This window comes from Macaca fascicularis, chromosome 3 (assembly GCF_037993035.2).
Source record: "Macaca fascicularis isolate 582-1 chromosome 3, T2T-MFA8v1.1".
NCBI lineage: Eukaryota > Metazoa > Chordata > Mammalia > Primates > Cercopithecidae > Macaca > Macaca fascicularis.
The window spans coordinates 107,020,402-107,041,887 of record NC_088377.1 but is presented as its reverse complement, the minus strand read 5'-3'; the positions used below and the strand labels follow the sequence as shown (position 1 = coordinate 107,041,887).

General features: G+C 41.6%; 1 protein-coding gene across 5 annotated transcripts in view; it reads left to right on the top strand.

Annotated features, from left to right (window-relative positions):
- The first annotated feature begins 14,090 nt into the window (after positions 1-14,090).
- GPNMB (glycoprotein nmb) overlaps positions 14,091-21,486 on the top strand; it is a 28,693-nt gene continuing 21,297 nt past the window's right edge. For 4 of the 5 annotated variants that reach the window (XM_065542206.1, XM_074035357.1, XM_005549990.4 and 1 more), the window contains exons 1-3: positions 14,091-14,243; positions 20,352-20,504; positions 21,214-21,357. In XM_065542206.1, the coding sequence (XP_065398278.1) occupies positions 14,174-14,243; positions 20,352-20,504; positions 21,214-21,357 (367 nt within the window). In that variant the 5' untranslated portion in view covers positions 14,091-14,173. The remainder of the gene's footprint in view (positions 14,244-20,351; positions 20,505-21,213; positions 21,358-21,486) is intronic. The other variant, XM_045388918.2, reaches the window with a different exon arrangement.

Below are 21,486 nucleotides of genomic sequence, written 5' to 3'. Positions count from 1 at the left end.
GAACAATTGGAGTACCTACCCCAAGGGGCTGTCGTGAGTGTGTAGAATGCTTCGATTATTGTCCAGCATATGAAAAGCAATCGTCACAGTCATCATTATGTCCTGGATGGATGACAGTGACTTTCCCATCCAGCCTTCACAACGTTGCCAGAATGGTCTTCCTGGAAGTCTGCTCCTGTCCTTCCTCACATTCCTGCTCCCTAACACAGGATCTGCCTCTCCCGCTAGGAGGATGTCCCCAGGTGATAAACTACTTTCACTCAGAAGGCAGGAATAAGCAGGAAGCCCCCAGGTCACAACAGGAAACTGAGCTGCTTTTTCAAGATGTTCTTCAATTTTTTTTTTTTTTTTTGGTTATTAACCTAGGTGAGGAGAGTTGAGTTCATTTCATTCCTCAGTTCAAGGCACATGTTTGCCATTAGTCAGCGTAAGTCCCTTCTCTTGCTTTATATTTTATTTATTCTCTTTTATCCACTTTCCTTACTCCCACATCCACCTACCCCACCATTCTGTTTCCAAGTATTTGTTTAAAGGGAGTGTTGCGGTGGTGAATGCCTGACTTCAAGTTACACAGCTGATGAATGGAGTGTTCCCCACACAGTCTTAAGATCCATGCTGCCATGAGGACTTCTCATCTTCTCTTCTGACATCTGCCTGCGACTACCTGGTGTGCATCCTTATATTTCACTCTCCCCTTCCCAGGTGACAGACACCCAGGTTGCCTCCAATCATCCTCTGCAATGAACCAGGGAAAAGAAGGATTTCTCAGAAGATGGTACCAGGAAATCTTGCTACTATGTGAATAAAAATACAGCTGGATCCCCACCTAACACTCCATATAAAGTGAACTCTAGGTCAGGTTGATTAAAGATCAAAATATAGGGCGTAGAGGCTCACACCTGTAATCCCAGCACTTTGAGAGGCCGAGGCGGGTGGATCACCTGAGCTCAGGAGTTTGAGACCAGCCTGGCCAATATAGTGAAACCTCATCTCTACTAAAAATACAAAAATTAACTGGGTGAGGTGGCATACACCTGTAGTCCCAGCTTCTTGGGAGGCTGAGGCACCAGAATCACTTGAACCTGGGAGGTGGAGTTTGCAGTGAGCCGAGATCATGCCACGGCACTCCCACCTGGGTGACAGAACGAGACTCCATCTTAAAAAAAAAAAGGACCAAAATATAAAGCAATGAGATTACTAGAAGGAAATGTAGGTGAATGAATATCTCAGTGACCTAGGGAAAGAACCTCTCAAGCAAAAATTCGGATACATACAATTCCTTGAACATTTCTTCCATTCAGATTGGTTTTCCAGTTCTCGCTCACCTCTTGGTCAGCCCTTCTCAACGGCTGAGAGATTATCTTTTGTTTAAGGATAAAAGTGAAAGAAAATCAAAACCTTGAAGCCTGCATTTTCTCTACCTTCAGTGTTGTGTCTTTTTTTTTCCTTCTTCTTCTTCTAGGTTTCTCCTTTGCCCAGAACAGAGGTCAGCAAACTATGGCCGTGAGGCAAATCCAGCCCACCACATATTTTCATACAGCCTACTAAGAAAGATTTTTACATCTTAATTGGTTAAGTCAGAGAAAGCAAAATAAGAATAATATTTCGTGACACATTAACATTATGTGAAATACAACTCTCACTGTTCATGTGTTTGATTGGAACACAGACTGTGGATGGCTGCTTTCTCACAACTGCACAGTTAAGTAGTTATGACAGAGACCATATGGCCCACAAAGCCAAAAATATGTACTACCTGGCCCTTTGCAGAAAAAAAAAATGCCAACCCCTGAACTCTTGTGTGCCCCTTGAGGATGGATATCATATCCAATATTTGTCTTATTTCCCTGACTGCTCAGCACAGGGCCTGGCAGGTAATTGGTGCTATTTCCATCACTGTGGACTACTTTTGGTTTCAAGTAACAGAATACCCTACCGACAGGATTTTGGTTTTCATATAACAAGAACTCTAGAGAGAAAACTGGCACTGCTTCAAACTCAGTGGCGTTGGATCAGGGCCTTGAGTCAACGCCTCTTCCCCCTGCCCACATGGTTTCAGGATGGCCACAGCACCCATCTCCTTGGATCATTTCCTCATACAACCTTTGTTGAAAGACAGAACATGCACAGCAACATGTGCAAATAACTTGACCTAGTAAACAAGTCAAGGAGGAAAATAATCCTTGGAGCCCCAAAGCAGACTTCCTCTCATGGCATTAGCCAGGAGTGGATCACATGCTCCCTCACACTAGGGTCTGGACCCCTTCCCTTGAGAACTAGAGGTTTCCACCCAAAACTGCAGCAGCATCAGGGAATGAGGAATCAATAAATGTCTTTGGGGTCGGCAAAGAAAAGTATCTGCCCCAAGGCTGATTAATAGGGAGGCTGATTTCTGACTTTTGAAAGACAACCCAGAAATTAGAACTATTTTTTATGCGCAGAACCAAATTTAATTCCAACCTCTCCTGAGATGGGTAACTCATTTTAAAATAAGATAATTTCTTGGTGGGGCGCAGTGGCTCATGTCTGTTATCCCAGCACTTTGGAAGGCCGAGGTGGGCTGATCACTTGAGGTCAGGAGTTTGAGACCAACCTGGCAAACATGGCAAAACCCTGTCTCCATTAAAAATACAAAAGTTAGTGTGGGATTACAGCTGTGTGTCACCACACCTGTAATCCCAGCTACTCGGGGGGCTGAGGCAGGAGAATCATTTGAACCCGTAAGGTGGAGGTTGCAGTGAGATTGCACCACTGCTCTCCAGTGTGGGCAATAGGAAAAGATAATTTCTTCAAGTTGTTTCACATGGTTTTGAAATCATAGAAGCACAAAAGTTAGCTGAGTAGCTTTTATAAGTTCTGGGTGGCCTTTTCTAATCAAATTCAATGTTCCACAGTCAGGACTCTTCTGCTGCTGAACAGTCACATGGTGTAAGGCTGTAAGTTGAAGAGTGTCCCATAGGCCTTGTGCAGTAAAAGCTCTGCTCTTCATCATAATGGTTGACTCATCAGGACCATCAGAGTCATCTCTTGCAATAGTTAAGCAATCAAACTTACAGTTTGAGCTATAGTAATGGCATATAACCAAAGTACACAATCAGTGTCGAAAAGGAAGACAGGGATGTGAACACACAGGTTCCCAGGAGACGCGGAGCCAGAGGTCAGCATGGGATCCCAGCCCCGGTGAGTCAGAGCCCACGAGCATGCCTTGGCAGGTAGCCCGTTTGATTCTCCCGGCTCACAGGTTGTATGCTTTGCCTGTGACCCTCTGCCTACAAGACTCAGCAGATGAGCAAATGAAGTCCCAATCAAACAAGAACTAACAAGAAATGCAACATGACTTTTAAAATTGGATGTCTTGAAATGCATCCCAGCACTTTGGGAGGCCGAGGTAGGTTGATCGCTTGAGACCAGGAGTTCGAGACCAGCCTGGCCAACATGGTGAAACTCTATGTCTACTAAAAATACAAAAATTAGCCAGGCATGGTGGCGGGCGCCTGTAATCCCAGCTACTCAGGAGATTGAGGCAGGAGAATCGCTTGAACCTGGGAGGCAGAGGTTACAGTGAGCTGAGATCGTGCCACTGCATTCCAGCCTGGGTGACAAAGGAGAGAGAAAGAGAGAGAGAGAAAGAGAAAGAAATAAAAAGTGCCAACTTTACAGAGAGCTCTGAGATGATGGTTTTTTACACCTTTTTAAAATTTCCTTGCTCTGCTTGTTCCTACCAGTGTTTCTCAACTTTTCTTCAGTCTGTGACTTTGGTGGAATCTGTCTCCCCACTCTCCCTGTCCTGCTCTGACCATCCCATCTGACCCAGGTATGAACACAGAGTCCATCCACACAGTCCTCCCCAAGAGGAACTTGGAGGAAGTAGGGGCGATGGTAAGAAATTACAGACATCTATGGGGCAAATAAAATACTGTTTGCATAAAATACTGATTGCAATTGCTTTGATCAATCAAGTGCGTAGTCCTGACTTTGTAGATGTTTCCTAACGTCAGAAGACTGCGAAGAATTGCTCAAAAGAGCAACAAAAAACATCTAAACTTTAAAACATCAACTACTGCTATGAACCAGCGTCTGTCTATACGTCCGGAAGTTTAACTATAACCAAGAGGGCGCTCTCTGCATCAGTCAAATATTGCACCTTTTGTGACCTCTTGTTACCTCCTGCCCAACACACACACTCACTCACTCACTCAAAAATCTTAATAGAATTTCCATTTTGTGGAGAATGGGTGGAAAGGAAGGGAGTCAAGAGAGCTGTGGGAGCTTCCCCCCATAGCCCTTTCCACCCTATCTGCAGGTTCCTGGATAGAACGATGTGGGAAGCCCTGATGCTCGGCCCTAAATCTAACTCTGCTCAGCGGTTCGGCTCTGGAATGTCATCCTGTTTCGTTTTATACAGCTGTGCAGACTCTTTACTGCATTGTATTTCTTTTGCCTCTATTTCCATATTTAGCCTTTAGTTAGAGGTTCTGAGCAAAACTTCCATCTCATTTGCAGTCATTCCATTGTAAAGAATTAGTGAAAATATACCATTTAGCTATAAATATTTGAGCTTTTGAATTCACATGATTAATAAAAGGGAAGTAAATAAATGTGCCAGAAAGTTATTGTCCAGGCCCAGTGAACTAAGAAAACTCTGAAGGTAGAGGGTAAGATGGGAAACTTCTGGAATGTAGCCTCTTATAAAAAAGGATCTGCTATAACAAGCAAGAGTGTGTTCATATATATATATATATATATGTATATATATATATATATGTATATGTATATATATATGTATATATATATATATATATATATATTTTTTTTAAGAGTGTGTTTTTATATAGGAGAGCTGAGGTATATATCTCATTACATTTATGTAAATATTCTCTATGAGAGCATGTTCTAAACATTTTTCAGAATTTCCCCATATAGACTAAAATCAGAGAACCTTGCTGCTTTTTATGTGCATGAAACTTTAATTTGTTTGATAAATTTCTTGTGAGAATAGGAATCGCCTGTCTTACTGACATAAGGTCTCCAAGCCTCAATCAATTCATAAGAATGTTTCAGAGCCTGCTCTATGCCTGGCCCTGTGGTGAGTCTGTAGATATTTCTGTTTAAATCATATCATCTTTAATTTAATGAATGGAAAGTGATTGGAAGATGTGATGCACTGCAAAGGAAGTAATATCAGGTATGTGGTATTCTTGTCCAAAACACATAACCTGAATCTACATCACACAACTCCAAAATGAGGGGCACTCTATTAAAAACCAGCCTATGTTCTTCAAAAATATTAATGTCATGAAAGACAAAGTTAGGAAAGTTCCAAATTAAAGGAGACGAAAGAGACATGACAACAATAAAGCATGATCCTTGATTGGATCCCGAATTAGAGGGGGAATTGCTATAAAGCATGTTATTGGGATAATTGGCAAAATTTGGGGATTAGATAGTAGTATTGTATTAATGTTAAATTTCATGATTTTGATAACTGCACTGTACTTACATTAAGAGAATGTCGTTGATCTCTGGAAATAGCAGCTGAAGAAAATAAGAGTAAAGGAGTATGATGTCTGCAACTTATAGTTCATTATAAAACTAATAATAAGTATGTATGCTTACATACACACATATATGTAAATTAGATATCGTGCATATGTGGCAAAATTTTAACATTGGTAAATCTGGGTAAAGGATACATGATAGTTCTTGTACTATTCTTTTTTTTTTTTTTGAGACGGAGTTTCACTGTTTCGCCCAGGCTGGAGTGCAACGGTGAACTTCGGCCTCTCAGGTTCAAGTAATTCTCCTACCTCAGCCTCCTGAGTAGCTGGGATTACAGGCACCCACCACCACACCAACTAATTTTCGTATTTTTAGTAGAGACAGGGTTTCACCATGTTGGTCAGACTGGTCTCAAACTACTGACCTCGTGATCCTCCCGCCTCAACCTCCCAAAGTGCTGGGATTACAGGCATGAGCCACCACGCCTGGCCCTCTTGTGCTATTTTTGTAACTCTTCTGTATGTTGGAAATTATTTCAAAATGAAATTAAATTTTACAAAATTGTTGGTACATACCCTACACTTGTCCTGAAATTAGTTGCCTTGCAAGATTTTACTCTTGGCTAACACTTAAACATTATCTTGAGCAAGGCACTGATGACTAGGTTGAGATCAAAAAGTTTTACAAGCAAGTTTTGCAAGATTTATTTCTACTTTGAAAAGAAAGCTGGAGACGGACAGTCGGGTGTGGGGAGTGGTCATTAAATCAATTATGTGTGATGGGAACTCGGCCTCTACATTTCCACTTCTTTATTGCCACTCCTGGGAAATTGGTCAGAGAAAAAAATACAAGATGCACATGCAAATATCTTCCCTGTGATACTCACTTTCCATAAAAATCAGGCACAGCCCTGTCCCCTGGCCCACTGGAGCCTGTCACCCTTAGAGCTGGGAGGCCTCAGCACTTCCCTGGGCCAGGGTTTCCACACCTTTCCCCGCTGAGAGAGGCCCAAGCTGTGGCCCCTCCAGAAGCCTTTTGTGTCCCTCCAGAACTGCTGTCCAGTACAGTAGCTGCTGGCACATGTGGCTGCGAGCTCCTGCAATGAGCTGGTCTGAACTGTCATGTGCTGTCAGTGCAAAACTCACACCAGGTTTCAGAGACTTTGCACAAAAAAAAAAAAATCTCAATAATTTCATATAGTGATTACATATTGAAATTACAATGTTTTAAATATATTGAATAAAGTACATTATTTAAATAATTTCAACTGCTGCTTTTTACTTTTTATTTAATGTGGCTACCAGGAAATTTAATATCATTCACATTTCCACTATGAAATAGTACAAAAAAAAAAAAAATCATTTACGTGGTTCACATTATGTTTGTATTAAGCAGCCCTCCCCAGAAGCAGATGAAACTGCACAGCCCCTTCCTCACGCCCTGGCTGCACACCCTGTCATGCTCTGAGACATTAATATTAACCATATATGTATATATGGTTATATATGGTTAATATATATTACCATATATTAATATTAACCATATATACATATATACATATGTATATGTATGTGTATATATGGTTCTATATGGTTAATATTAATGTTATATAAATGTGTATGTATATATAAGTTTATACATATATAGTACATGTTTTTTTTTAAATTGCTTTTCTAGAGACAAGGTTTCACTATGTTGCCCAGGCTGGAGTGTGGTGGGTATTCACGTGGCTCACTGCTGCCTCCAACTCCTGGCTTCCAGCAACTGCCCCTGTCTCAGCCTCCCAAGTAGCTAGAACCACAGGTGTGTGCCACCATGCCCAGCTATTATTAACCATTTTAAAGTAAACAATTCAGTGGCATCTTGTACATTCACAATGTTGTGACGCCACCACCTCTGTCTAGTTCCTAAACATTTTTATTATTCCCGAATGAAATTCCATACGCATTAAGCAATTACTCTCCATTCCTTCCTTTCCACAGCCCCTGGCAATCACCAATCTGCTTTCTGTCTCTATGGATTTGCCTATTCTAGACATGTCATATAAATTGAATCACAGAATATGTGGCCTTTTGTGCCTGATTTCGTTCACTCAGCATCATGTTTTTGAGTTTCACCCATGTTATAGCATGTATTACTACTTCATTCCCTTTTGAAAATGTTCCTTCTTTTAATCATATTGTTCTCACCCACTTGGAGTGCTCTCTGCCTAGCCTCTTTTGTGCTTAGCCAATTTAACTCTTCATTTAAGAACTAGGCCGGGCATGGTGGCTCACAGCTATAATCCCAGGGCTTTGGGAGGCTGAGGCAGGAAGATTGTTTGAGGCTAGGAGTTTGAGACCACCTTGGGCAAGATAGTGAGGCCTCATCTCTACAAAAAAGAAAAAATTAGCAAGGCATGTTGGCCCACACCTGTAGTCCCAGCTGCTTGTGAGGCTTGAACCCAGGAGCTGGAGGCTGCAATGAGCCATGATCATGCCACTGCACTCCAACCTGGGCAACAGAGCGAGACCTTGTCTCTCACGGAGCGAGACCTTGTCTCTAAAGCAAAAACAAAATAAACCATATATGTATATATGGTTTTATAGTAACTAAGTCAAGTTATACTTCTTCCATAAAGACCTCTCTGTATCCTCCATCTCTCTGCACTCCCGTAGTCCTGTCTTTATGACTTAGTTTGACTGCCACATGATGTTTAGGATTTATTTTTAAATACTCCAGTAGATAATGTTACTGCAGAAGGTGGACAAAACAAGATTGGCCATATATTGATGATCACTGAAGTAGGTGAGGAGTACATGGAAGTTCATTATGTTAGTCTGTTTTTGTGTATGTTTGGAAATTCCTATAATAAAAAATGTAAATAATGTCTCATACTATGCCTACCTTGAGGGTTAATGTCTTATCTTCACAATGAGCGCCTATGCTCCTAAGATTGTTGTTCATGACTTGTAGATGATGGCTACTTTAGAAAAGAGGACCTACATCGGTGCTTGCTGAATTAAACTCTATCTTAGGTGCCAAAAATTCCATTGAGAAAAGCTGGATTTAGGTGTCAGAATAAAGATACAAGGTGCTATTCTAGCTTTTGTTTCCTGGCCTTTATTCTACAGTCAACCTCCTTTTTGATTTCTGCTCTAGCTTCTTCTCTCATGGGCTTATGATTAAGCTTCAGTGAATGCCTGCAGTGCCCCTGCTCCAGTGTACTGAGGCATTTCTGGATAGCCCATAGTTATATTAAAACTAAGAACCATCTGGGTATGGTGGTGCATGCATTTAATGCCAGCTATGAGAGAGGCTGTAGCAGAAGATCGCTTGAGCCCAGGACTCCCAGGAGTTCAAGGCCAGGCTGGGTAGGGTAGCAATATCCCATCTCTAAGTTAATTGATTAATTAACTGGAAGCCAAGTTTGCATTCAGATTTCTATGTTGGCCCCTCCCTTTTTTCTCACTCCATACATCCCATTCTGCTTCTCCCACTATGTCTCCCTGTTCTATGGGCACTAAAGGTAGAAGAGAAAAGAGCATATTTGCCATTGCTTTCACATCAGCACAATGAGTATTCGTGTCTTACTCTCCTTCTATACTGTAATTCAGAGAAAGTGGTCTAAAAACAATAGTAGGATGAAATATTGTGATCATCCACATTTTTCTGTTTCTTTTTCTTTTTCTTTTTTTTTTTTTTTTGAGATGGAGTCTCACTTTGTTTCCCAGGCGGGAGTTCAGTGGCTCAATCTCGGCTCACTGCGACCTCTGCCTCCCAGCTTCAAGCAATTCTCCTGCCTCAGCCTCCAGAGTAGCTGAGATTACAGGTGCCTGCCATCACACTCAGCTACTTTTTGTATTTTTAATAGAGATGGGGTTTCACCATGTTGGCCAGGCTGGTCTCAAACTCCTGACCTCAGATGATCCACTCACCTTGGCCTCCCAGAGTGCTGGGATTACAGGCGTGAGCCACTGCACCCGGCCATCATCCACATTTTCCTATACCTATTGCTCTTTGTCATTTCAAATGGAGCCAGTAATTCCATGAGAAGAGTCCTTTTTTAAAAAAATGTTTGCAGCCAGCACTCCAAGAAGAAAGCCCCTTTGCCTGCATCCAGTGTCAAATTCCTCCAGGTGGAAAAACAGGCTAAAAACACAGTAGCCATTGTCACTGCAAAGGTGACTGAAAAGGATGCACTAACCTTTGGGGATTTTGTTTTGTTTTGTTTTGTTTTGAGACAGGGTCCCACTTTGTCACCCAGGCTGGAGTGCAGTGGCTCTAACATGGCTCACTGCAGCCCCGACCTCTGGGCTCCATTGATTCTGCCACCTCAGCCTCCCGAGTAGCTGGGACTATAGGTCAGTGCATACTAATCCACTACTATGCCTGGCTCATTTTTTTTATTTTTTGTAGAGATGGGGTCTCACTATGTTACCCAAACTGGTTTTGAACTCCTGAACTTAAGCAATCCTCCCGCCTCTACCTCCCAAAGTGCTGGAATTACAGGGATGAGCCACCGCATCTGGCCTGTGATTAACTTTCTTTTCTTTTTCCAAAAAGCTAGGGAAACACATTTTGGTGGGAGACTAATTTCAAAGCTTAGTAAACCTGAAAACAAGGGATTTTAATTACCTATTCATGCAGAGAATACCCAGACAGGAGAGACTGAAGAACTATACACAAAACAGAAGTCTCTGAGTCATTGGCTAATGCTTAAATCTGAAAACCATGACTCTGATTATGACATGTTAAAACGCCCACATTGGGACAGGGCAGTCACATGCGCTGTCTCTCTCTTTGAACTGATTCCTCTACCTGTAGTTTGTTCTTGCCTTTCTGTTCTGCCAAATATCAAAGCTTTGTTTCAACAAGTCTGTAACCTGTGAGAGGTACTTTCTATCACTGCTTCCATCACATGCTTTCTTCAAAAATAGAATTTGTTGAGCTGGTGCAATGGTGTGCACCTGAAATCCCAGCTGAAGGGGGGAATTGCTTGAGAAGCTGAAGGGGGGAATTGCTTGAGCCCAGAAGTTCGAGTCCAGCCTGGGCAACATAGTGATACCTCATCTCTATAAAAATAAAAATAAATTGTTTTTACCATGTCATCTGCTGTATAACTGTGCTAGACAGAATAATGGCCCCCAAAGATTTCCACATCCTAACCCCCAGGACCTGTAAATATATTATATGGCAAGGAGCAGATGAAGGTTGCTAATCAGCTGGACTTAAGGCAAGGAGATGATTTCAGATTATCTAGGGGTGCCCAGTATAATCACGAGGATCCTTGCGAGTGGGAGAGGGAGACGTGGGAATCAGTGCCAGAGGGCTACAATGCTGGAGACAGAGGGGCCAATGAGCCAGGAAATGTGGGCAGCCCCTAGAAGCTGGAAAGGCAAGGAAATCAATTCTGCCCTAGAGCCGCCCTGCCAGCACTGTGATGTTAGTCCAGTGAGGCCATTTCACTCTTCAGCTTCCAGAAATGTAAGATCATAAATTTGTGTTGTTTTCAGACTCCAAGTTTCTGACCATTTTTTGGGAGAAAAGGATCTTAACTAATTTTTATAATCTTGCTCAGAAACACCAGTTTGAATTGAGCAATTCCTAAAATTAAAGATGTTAATTCCTTTTTTTTTTTTTTTCTTTCCCTGAAAAACTAAGGAAAAACATTTTGGTAGGAGAGTAATTTCAAAGCTTAGTAAACCTGGAGACAGTTCAAACACCAGTTTAAACTGAGCAGTTCCTAAAATTAAAGATGTGAATTCCTTGGCAGCCTGCCGGGATTCCTGGGTGTGGCTACTGCCTGCCATTTCGACCGTCTCCCGTGGGGTGGCTGCCTCAGTCCTCACAGCCCAAGTATCGCTCCTCAAGTCGGGACTGTGGTCACCAGGAGGAGTGTCAGAAGCCAAGAGAAGACAATTTGGGGCATTTCTCAAAAGCTGACTATTTGCTTTCCTCAACATCATTTCCAAACAGAATAATTGTATCTGTAATTCCAGATAATTGAGATGTTTCCCTTTTCATTTCTCAATTGCCTTAAGGCCAGTTGATTAGCAACCTTCATCCTCCCAAGCCATATAATATATTTACCAGACCTAGAGATGAGGATCTGAAAGGAACAATTTTTCTTTCTTTTTTTTTTCTTTCTTTTCTTTTTTTTTTTAAGAGATGAGGTCTCAGTCTGTTGCCCAGACTGGACTCAAACTCCTGGGCTTAAGCAATCTTCCCGCTTCAGCCTCTCAAATCACTGGGACTTCAGGTACACATCACTACACCAGCTCAAAAAATGATTTCAACAAAATATTTCAAACTTTGTTTACAGTATAATTTTATCTTTCCAAAGCAAACAAACAAGCTTGAGAATATTCTTTACCCAAAATGGCCCTGTCTCTGTGTCCTACACAGAGTTAACTACTTTATATATTGTCAACCATAGATTATCAGGAGACAGATTATCCAATTTGTAGTTCTTTGGAGTCAAGCTCTTTCTCTTGTTCTCTTATTCACCTCTGTCCAGCTGCCTACATTTTGACTCTTGTCCTATCTGTGCCCCTTCTCCTTGATTGTGCAGGGAAGGAAAAAAGACATAAAAGTTGATCTGATCATTGTGTCTCCCTAAACAAAATGAAGGTTTTGTTACAGAAGAGTTTAAAACTTCCAATTTATTTAGAGACGGGGTGGCTAATCTGGCCAGAAATATGAGCCAGAACTGTGTCTGCAACAAAGGACAATAATACCTTTGAAAATGTTAGTAGTAGCTTTTCCTTAAATTGAAAAGTTTTTTTTTTTTAATTGTAAACGTTATGTGTTTGTCATAAAAAGCAAATAGTGCTATAGGCAGCTGAGGTGGGAAGATCACTTGAGGACAGGAGTTCAAGACCAGCCTGGGCAGCATAGTGAGACTTTGTCTCTACAAAAAATAAAAAGCAAATAAAAAATTAGCAGGGTGTGGTGGCGTATGCCTGTAGTCCTACCTACATGGAAGACTGAGGTGGGAGAATCACTTGAGTCTAGGAGTTTGAGGCTGCAATGAGCTATAATCATGCCACTGCACTCTGGCCTGGGTAACAGAGTGAGAGCCTGTCTCTTAAAAAAAAGAAAAATGTTTTTAAGCAATTTAAAAAGCAAATAACTGTCTACATTATTTGCTTTACATTACATGAAACTAATAAGTACTTGCATTATTCCTTTATTCATCTATATTTGAAAATTGTTTTGTTTCAATTATGAATAATGTGTTCCCTTCGTTGTTTTCCCCTTCATATTTGCTGCAAAGGCTGTAAAAGGTACTCTACAGAGTTGTGTGCCACCTTAGGGATGGAAGTCAGCCACTCCTGCTGTATGGATTTTAGTTTCATAGGCTATTTCCATTCCTCCTTGACACACTGAACCATAAATCAATACCCCAAGTTTTACCCTTACCTGCAACCAAGGTTTCTACTGTACTGAAAATGGCCATGTGAATGTGAGTTTGAGAAAGGTCACATATGGTAAAGTTTTCGTGTTGCCACATTTTCTGCATATTCTGTAACCAGGAATGATATGACTGTATAAATTTATGTTACAGACACACTTGTTTGTACATTTAATGCCTGCTTTCTATAACATGAAAAAATACACAGAACATTTTATGCAATTGGCCCTGAGTAATGCAACACATAAATGCTTTGAGAGCAGTTACCAAAAATTATGCAGGTTATTACAAAAGTTATATGGAATTGCACAGATATTCTAAATGTGCTTTTGAGTAAATTTCTCAGCTACCAGAGGCCTGGGCAGCTGTTTCCAGCACATCCTGGCACAACATTCATGTTATCATCCACTTATGTATTCCACAATTTCAAATGATTGATGATACACCTCCTCCATCTTTGCTTCCTCTTGGAGGAAAAAAATATACAAGCAATCACGAGCACAGGAAGAGGTGGACAACTACATCATAGGAAAGGATGCATAACTGTGAACTCTAAACATGAGCTGGGTGCCTGATGCAGTATAGGAACCAAGTAAGTTGATAATCAGTGAGGCTGGAGGATTGAAATTTTATTTGGTAAAGAATATTGCGCCAGGCGCGGTGGCTCACGCCTGTAATCCCAGCACTTTGGGAGACCGAGGCGGGCAGATCACGAGGTCAGGAGTTTGAGACCAGCCTAGCCAACATAGTGAAACCTCCCTCTACTAAAAATACAAAAAATTAGTCAGGCATGGTGGTGGGCACCTGTAATCCCAGCTACTCGGGAGGCTGAGGCAGGAGAATGGCTTGAACCTGGGAGGTGGAAGTTGCAGTGAGCTGAGATCATGCCATTGCACTCCAGCCTGGGTGACAGTGTGAGACTCCATCTCAAAAAAAAAAAGAAAAAAAAATATTGAAATAGAATCTATAGGAAAAAACTCTCCTTGAATCTAGTAAATGTGGAATCACAAAATTGAAATAATGTGCGTCTGAAAAGTGAATAAATAGATGCCAAGAAGGAGTGACTCATAAGCACATGAGTTGTAAGAGGCTGAACTTGAGAGACCAGATCAGGCAATGCCGCTTAATACCATCACATGATCCTCCCCGAGGCCCTGTATTTAATTAAAATAGAGAGGGAGGCACCACAGATGCCAGAAGAGCACTGTTGCTTTTGGTGGATGGGCCCAGAGGAATTCAGAGTTAAACCTTGAGTGCCTGCGTCCCTGAGAATTCAGCATGGAATGTCTCTACTATTTCCTGGGATTTCTGCTCCTGGCTGCAAGATTGCCACTTGATGCTGCCAAACGTGAGTAACCCTCAATTTCTATGTTTAACCCATTCTCTGGCCATTGGCTGAAATTATGGCTAATAATATCCTCTGAACTAGAGGTTGGACTGAAGTTCTTCAGGAAGCATTCATCTCTGGCTCACTCATCTTTTCTTCTGCAAATTGTTGGGAAGGCTGAAACTACAGCAAAATGCCTCCAGCTCCATTCTTTGCTTTCGGCTCATGGAAGGTAAAAACCATGCAGCCCTTCTCTTGTGAAGCTTTTTTTCCATTGCAGTTGTAACCCATTCTTGCCAGACAGTGGTTGGTGGAGGGTTGGACAGCCTCCGGTCACAGAACAAAGCAACTCCATCAACTAAACTGTGTCCAGCTTCCATCCAAAAAGGTGGAGACCTCACATGAAATGGGGTCTCCAATCTGGAGACAAACTCACTAATCTTCCCAGCTCAGAAGCTATTGCTCCTCCTGCGGGGCTTCCTCACAGACCTGCAGGAGCTTGCTGGGAGAGGAGCTAAAACCCAGGCTCTCTACCCTGGTCACGCAGGAGAGGCCAGGGCATTTTTAACAATACTGATACCCACGCAATGAAACCGGAATCTTTGGGAGTGGGGTCAGAGGATCCTTGTTTTAAAAGTTCCTCTTGGGATCTGCCTATGCAGCCACGGTCCAGACCACTGAGTCAGTGTGCAGATTCGCGAGAGGAAGAGAGCTGAGCCGCTGTGACCCTGGGCCTGGGATTGCGGGGACGGGACGGGTGGGAAGCGGCCAGAGGCGCAGCGGCTTCTGCTCGGAGCCGCAGAGGCCTGAGACGTGGGCCGGCCCACAAGACCCCGCGGCTGCGCCCTAACCCTCGGTCTCCCGACTGCGACTGCGACCCGGGAAAACGCCTGCGTTTTTGGAAAGGAAGTCTCATCACAAGGAGCTGATCCGGAGTCTGCGTGTAGCACGTGCCGGGCCCGCAGTGCGCTGCGCGTCCTCCTAGCAGCCCGCGGAGCCCGGCGCTGTGATGGTCCAGCTTCCCACACGAGGACACGGGCCACAGAGTGGGCAAGGAACTCGCCCCAAGCCACACAGCGGGCAAGCTGAGGAGGCAGCCTTCCATCCTGAACTCTGTCCTTCCTGCCCGGGTTTGGGGTTGGACAGGTTCGGGCTTCCCGCCAGCCTAGGGGCTGGGTCTCCAGTGGTTTTGCTCCGTTTCCTCATTTCCTTCAAAACGAGGAGTTTTCGTTTCCTCATTTGCAAAACTGGGTAATTGGGTTCTTGTGAGATCAGCTGCTTGGCGTGGGAGACATGCATGGTGGGGATTGTTCCTAAGGAGGCAGACTTGCACCCACCCTTAGGATACCTCCCAGGACAGGCTCCTTTAAAGACGAAGGAACACAGAATAGACGAATAGACCCGATGGGGGACACCTGCCCTTATTCCAGCCTCTTTCAAGCCCACTTCGCTCTGCTCAATAAAGCAGATTAGCAGGAGGCTGAATCCGCACTGTTAGCTCGAGAGGAGTCCTCAAGCTCTTAGGCAGTGTAACAAAACTCAGCCATTCACCGGGTTCACCTTGCTCTGGACTAAATATTCTGCCCAGAAAAAATAAGGGCAGACAGAATGTAGCAGTGTATCAAGCACTAAAGATTTCCTGCCGTTTTTCATTCGTAGCCCTGAAGGAAGGAGAAGGTGTGGACAAGGTAGCTGGCGGCAGCCCTGCCACCACCTCTCTGCTGGTGGACACAGCAAGGAGGCCAAAGTGTGAAGGGAAAGTCAGCTGCAGCACTGGGTGTGACCTCAAATTTACCTTCACATTTTTGTATTTGTTGTAGAAATGGATCTTACTATGTTGCCCAGGCTGGTCTCAAACTCCTGGGCTCAATCCTGCCTTGGCCTCCCAGAATGCTAGGACTACAGGTGTGAGCCACCTCATTCGGATGGGTTTATTTTATTTTTTTAATTTTTGTAGACACAGGGTTTTGCCATGTTGCCCAAGCTGGTCTGGAACTCCTGGGCTCAGGCAATCGCCCACTCTCAGCCTTCCAAAGTGTTGGGATTACAGGCATGAGCCATTGCATCCGGCCTTTATTTTTAAATTCAACTTTTTATTGTGAGGTATTTATAGATTCACATACTGTTGTAAGAAATAATACAGAGAGATCCCCATGCACCCTTTACCCAGTTTGCCCCAGTGGTACCATCATGCAAAACACGACATCACAGCCCAGATATTGACATTGATACAGTCAAAACACAGCAGAGCTCCATCACCAAAGTATTCTGATGCCCTTGTATAGCCAAATCCACTTCCCTCCTTCCAACACTCACCCAGTTCCTGGCAACCACTAATCTGGTTTCCATTTTTATCACTTTGTCATTTCCAAAATTCTATACAAATGGAATTATCCAGTATGTAACCTTTTGAGATTTGCTTTTTTTTAAACCCAACATAATTTCCTGGAACTTTATTGATTTATTGAAGTAACTGCATCAATAGTTTGTTACTCTTTGTCACAGATTAGTATTCCATGGTATGGATGTACCACAGTTTGCTTAACCATTCACCCATTAAAGGACATCTGGGTTATTTCAGTTTGGGCTATTATGAATAAAGCTGCTATAAACATTCATGTGCAGATCTCTGTGTGAATATCAGTTTCGTTTCTCTGGGATGCATGCCAAAGGGTACAATTTCTTGGTTATATGATAGCTGCATGTTTAATTTTGCAAGAAACTAACAGAGTGGTTGTACCATTTTACATTTCCACTAGCAATGTGTGAGCAATCCAGTTTCTCTACATCCTTGTAAGCATTTGATGTTGTCACTGCTTTTTAGTTAAGTCTTACTGATAGGGATATAGTGATATTTCACTACTGGCTAATGATGTTGAATATCTTCTTGTGTGTTTATTTGCCACAAGATGAATGAAATGGTGAAATATCATTTCATTAATTTTTACCGATTTTTCTAATTGAATCCCGTGGTTTTCTTATAGTGAGTTTCGAAAATTCTTTATATATTCTAAATACTAGTCCTTTATTGGAAGTGTGGTTTACAAATAATTTCTCCCAGTCTGTGGCTTGCCTTTTCATCCTCTTTCATGTCATGTTTCAGAGAGCAAAGGTTTTTTATTTTAATGAGTTCCAACTTCCTTTTATGGGTTGTGTTTGTGTCAATTCTAAGAATTCTTGCCTAGTCCTAGATCCTGAAGATTTCACCTAGGCTTTTTGCTATTTTACAGCACCATATGTTGAAAAGGCTATCTTCCCTCCATTGGATGGTTTTTGCATCTTTGTCTAAAATCCAGTCGGGCACTGTAGTGCTTGCCCGTGGTCCTAGCTAATCGGAAGGCTGGGGCAGGTAGATCACTTGAGCCCAGGAGTTTGAGTCCAGCCTGAGCAACATAGTGAGACCCCCATCTCTTAAAAAAAAAAAAATTAGTAGCACATGCTTGTGTGGGTCTATTTCTGGATTCTGTCTTCTATTCCATTGACCTATGTGCCTATCCCTTGTAACTCTCCTTTTAAGTTTGTACTTTTTCTTGACTTCTGACATTTAAAATCAGAAGAGAAATCTGTGTTTTGATTATGTTCCTGGAAACAATAACTTTCTTTCAAGATCTGAGGAAGAGGAAGACTCTCTGGAACAGTGGAAAGAACTTGTCCTGGGAATCGAAAGATGTGAATCTTGATTTCTACTAAAGATGACCCTAGGTGAATCAGATCATTTCCCCAGGCCTGAATTTCTTCATATATAAAATGAAGGGATTTGACTAAATAATCTTAGTTCTTTTCATATGACTCAAGTGAATTTCCAATTACAAATATTTATTGATAAACACAAATGTCCTCCCCTCACTTAATATCTATTTCCAAATAGGAGCAATCTCATAGAATCACAGGATATTTGGTTTTTGTCATATTTGAAGGCCCAGATAATACACATGGCCTGAGGTCACACAGCCTGTTTAACAACAGAACCAAGGCTAGAAAACAGGTTCCATGACTCCTACTTTGCTGCTCTTTCCCATTCTCTCTGCCTCCCAGAGAAGAAGGGAACATGTTGCTCCCTTCTCCTACCAGAGAAGAGGAATAGAAGAAATAGGTCAGAGACATGCATCCAATATGGCTTCTCTGAGCACCCACTAAATACCATACCTCATGGAGGATCTCTCCCAGGATTTAAGAGAAGAACAAGACAGAGTTTCTGTCCTCCGAGAGTCTATAGCTAGGCCAAGACCTAGAACCATAGAAATTAATGGGAGAAAGTTTAAGACCATTGGCTGAGGAATACAGACAGTTGAGCTTTGGGCTGTAACAAAGTAGACTAAGACATTTATTATCTTGGTCAGTCCCGAGGTAAGCAGGACTAGAGCAACGGCTCAACAGTTTCATTGAGGGCTCCATTTCTTTTTATCTTTCCACTCTGACACCCTTAATGTGTTGGCTGTTTCCTCAGATGTGTGTCCTCATCGTTAAATATGACTGTCATAGCTCTGGCCATCACATTATTACACTACCATCTCCAAAATCAATTCTGAGGAGGAAAAATTGAGTTTGTTCTCACATATCTCTTGTTATAAAGAAGGAAAACCTTCCTCAGAAGTCCCAGAAGACTGCTTCTCAGCTCTCATTGGCCAGTATCAAATTATCTATCTGCTACTGCCCTAATTGTAAGGAAAGCTAGGAAGTGATACTCTGGAATTTTGAACTGTTAGAGTAGAAACTCTGCCAGCAAGGGGAAAAAAGGAGGAGGGGTGCAGGCAGGAAATAGCTTCTTGGAGGCAACCAACCAGTCTGCTACAATTCTCAAAAGAGAGAGACCATGTGACCACCAGGCTGGTCAGGCAAAGCAAAAAGGCAGACACTAACTCACGATTAGAAATAATTTTAAAAGAACTGTAATATTATAAGCCTAGAGCAACCACTCAGAACAAAATAAGTGAAAGAAGTGTCACTAACAAGCTAGTTGTAGAGATAAAATGGAATCCAAATATAACTCCAAAGAGTATAGGAAAAGAAGGAAAAAAAGAACAAATGGAACAAATAGAAAACAAATAACAAGATGGTACACTTAAATTTCATCATATTGATCATTACATTAAATGTGAATTATCTAAACACTCCAACTAAAAGACAGAGATTGTCAGACTGGATTTTTAAACATCCAATTACATGCTTTCTATGAGAACCTTACTTCAAATATAAAAATGTACAAAGGTTTAAAATGTAAGGATGAGTAGAAACATATATCAATCTAAACATTTTTTAAAGTAAAAGAATGGAAAAAGATATACCAAACACTAAGCATTCATATCAAAGTATTCTTTAGAACAAGGGATAATGCCAGGGATAAAGAGCATAAATTCCTATTGAGAAAAGGGTCAGTTCATCAAGAAGCTGTAACAATTCTAAATGTATAGTATCCACCTGACAACAAGGCTTCAAAATTCATACAGCAAAAACTGGAAGAAGAAACAGGCAATTGGAAAAAACCACAATTATAGTTGGAGATTTCAAGATTTCTCTCTCAGTAACTGAAATAACAAGTAGAAAAAATCAGTAGGAACACAGAAAACTCAAAGAACACTATCCACTAGCTTGACATAAATGACATTTAAAAATAAAACACTCTACCTAACAAATGTGGACTACACAAAGTATATGGAACATTCACCAAGACCATTAAAAAGCTGTTTATCAGTAAACTTCCTGGTACTAGTACGGGTTGCTTGGAATCTTGAAGGCATTCCTGAGCCTGGCATTCCTTTAGCCAAATGAGTAGTTCAGAATGGGAAAAAAAATCCAAAAATCTGAAGATTTTTGACATCAGTGTTTTCCTAATGGTATTGTATCAAATTTAAATATTCAGAGGATGTGTATTGAGAAGCCAAGTGATGGCTAAAAAATATTGACTTTCCAAATTTTTATTTGACTCATTTAAAGTTCATAAAGACATAGGGTTTGAATGCTTGTAATCAAGATATTTCCAGTAGACTTCCTTTAAAAAACAAAGCACCCTCTGTTTACTTGATGTGCTAAATATATTATGTATGTGCTTTTCAACAGTAAGAAATAAAAAGTTTCTGTGAGGTGATTACTAAATGAAGAATGGAATTTGTTTTTCGAATATTGATACAGGATTTCATGATGTGCTGGGCAATGAAAGACCTTCTGCTTACATGAGGGAGCACAACCAATTAAATGGCTGGTCTTCTGATGAAAATGACTGGAATGAAAAACTCTACCCAGTGTGGAAGAGAGGAGACATGAGGTGGAAAAACTCCTGGAAGGGTAAGTCAAAAGATTCAACCCAAACACCTGCAATTTCCTACTGCAGTAAGTCTTGTAGATAGTAAAGAATTTTAGATCACATGGCTCACGTCATTTCCACAAATGACAGTGCTCTCATTACCAAGTCGGAGGGCACCTGGACTTGGCAGTATTTTCTTTAGTCCAACACTATCACTTCCTAAGCCACAAATAATCTCCTTAGAAATTTCCACATTGGTAGCTCTTGGAATACTTTTGAAGAGTGAGCAGATTTAGCTTTAAACCTATTTAACCAACCTGGGAATGGTCATCTTCAGAAACCCAGTCACCACAAAACCATTTTTACTGTCTCAAAGGTGTGGCTTATCAGAAACTGAAAATCTTTCTTTTTAGATAAAAGAATGCGTCCTTCAGTCATTGGTTTTGAGATTTAAAAATATAAACATTTAAAACTTGTCTCCTTAACCCAACTGAGCTGATTTGTTTTATTATCGTAGGTAAATGTTCTTGCTGTGATTAGAGAATTCTTAATTGGTCTGATTTATTTTTTAATTTATCTTCTAGAGTGTTGTACTCTGAAAGCTTAAGTGAGGAATACAAAATATAAATTTAATATATTATAAAGAGGCATGTGGGTCCTCTGGTCCTTATTAATAAAGTTACCTCTAAATGTTTATGAATGAAAGGAGAAAGATGCTGGGTCATTGAGCCCCACTTTTTTTTGCCCTAGGAGGCCGTGTGCAGGCAGTCCTGACAAGTGACTCACCAGCCCTCGTGGGCTCAAATATAACATTTGTGGTGAATCTGGTATTCCCTAGATGCCAAAAGGAAGATGCCAGTGGCAACATAGTCTATGAGAAGAACTGCAGAAATGGTAAGAACGCAGTATTTTAAACTACTGGAGACCCGTTTTTCTAAACCTGAATGGTCACAGGTGCTCCTGTAAGTGCCAGATGCTGCTCTCGTCCCTTGCCACTGCACTCCATGAGCTGGATGACAGAGA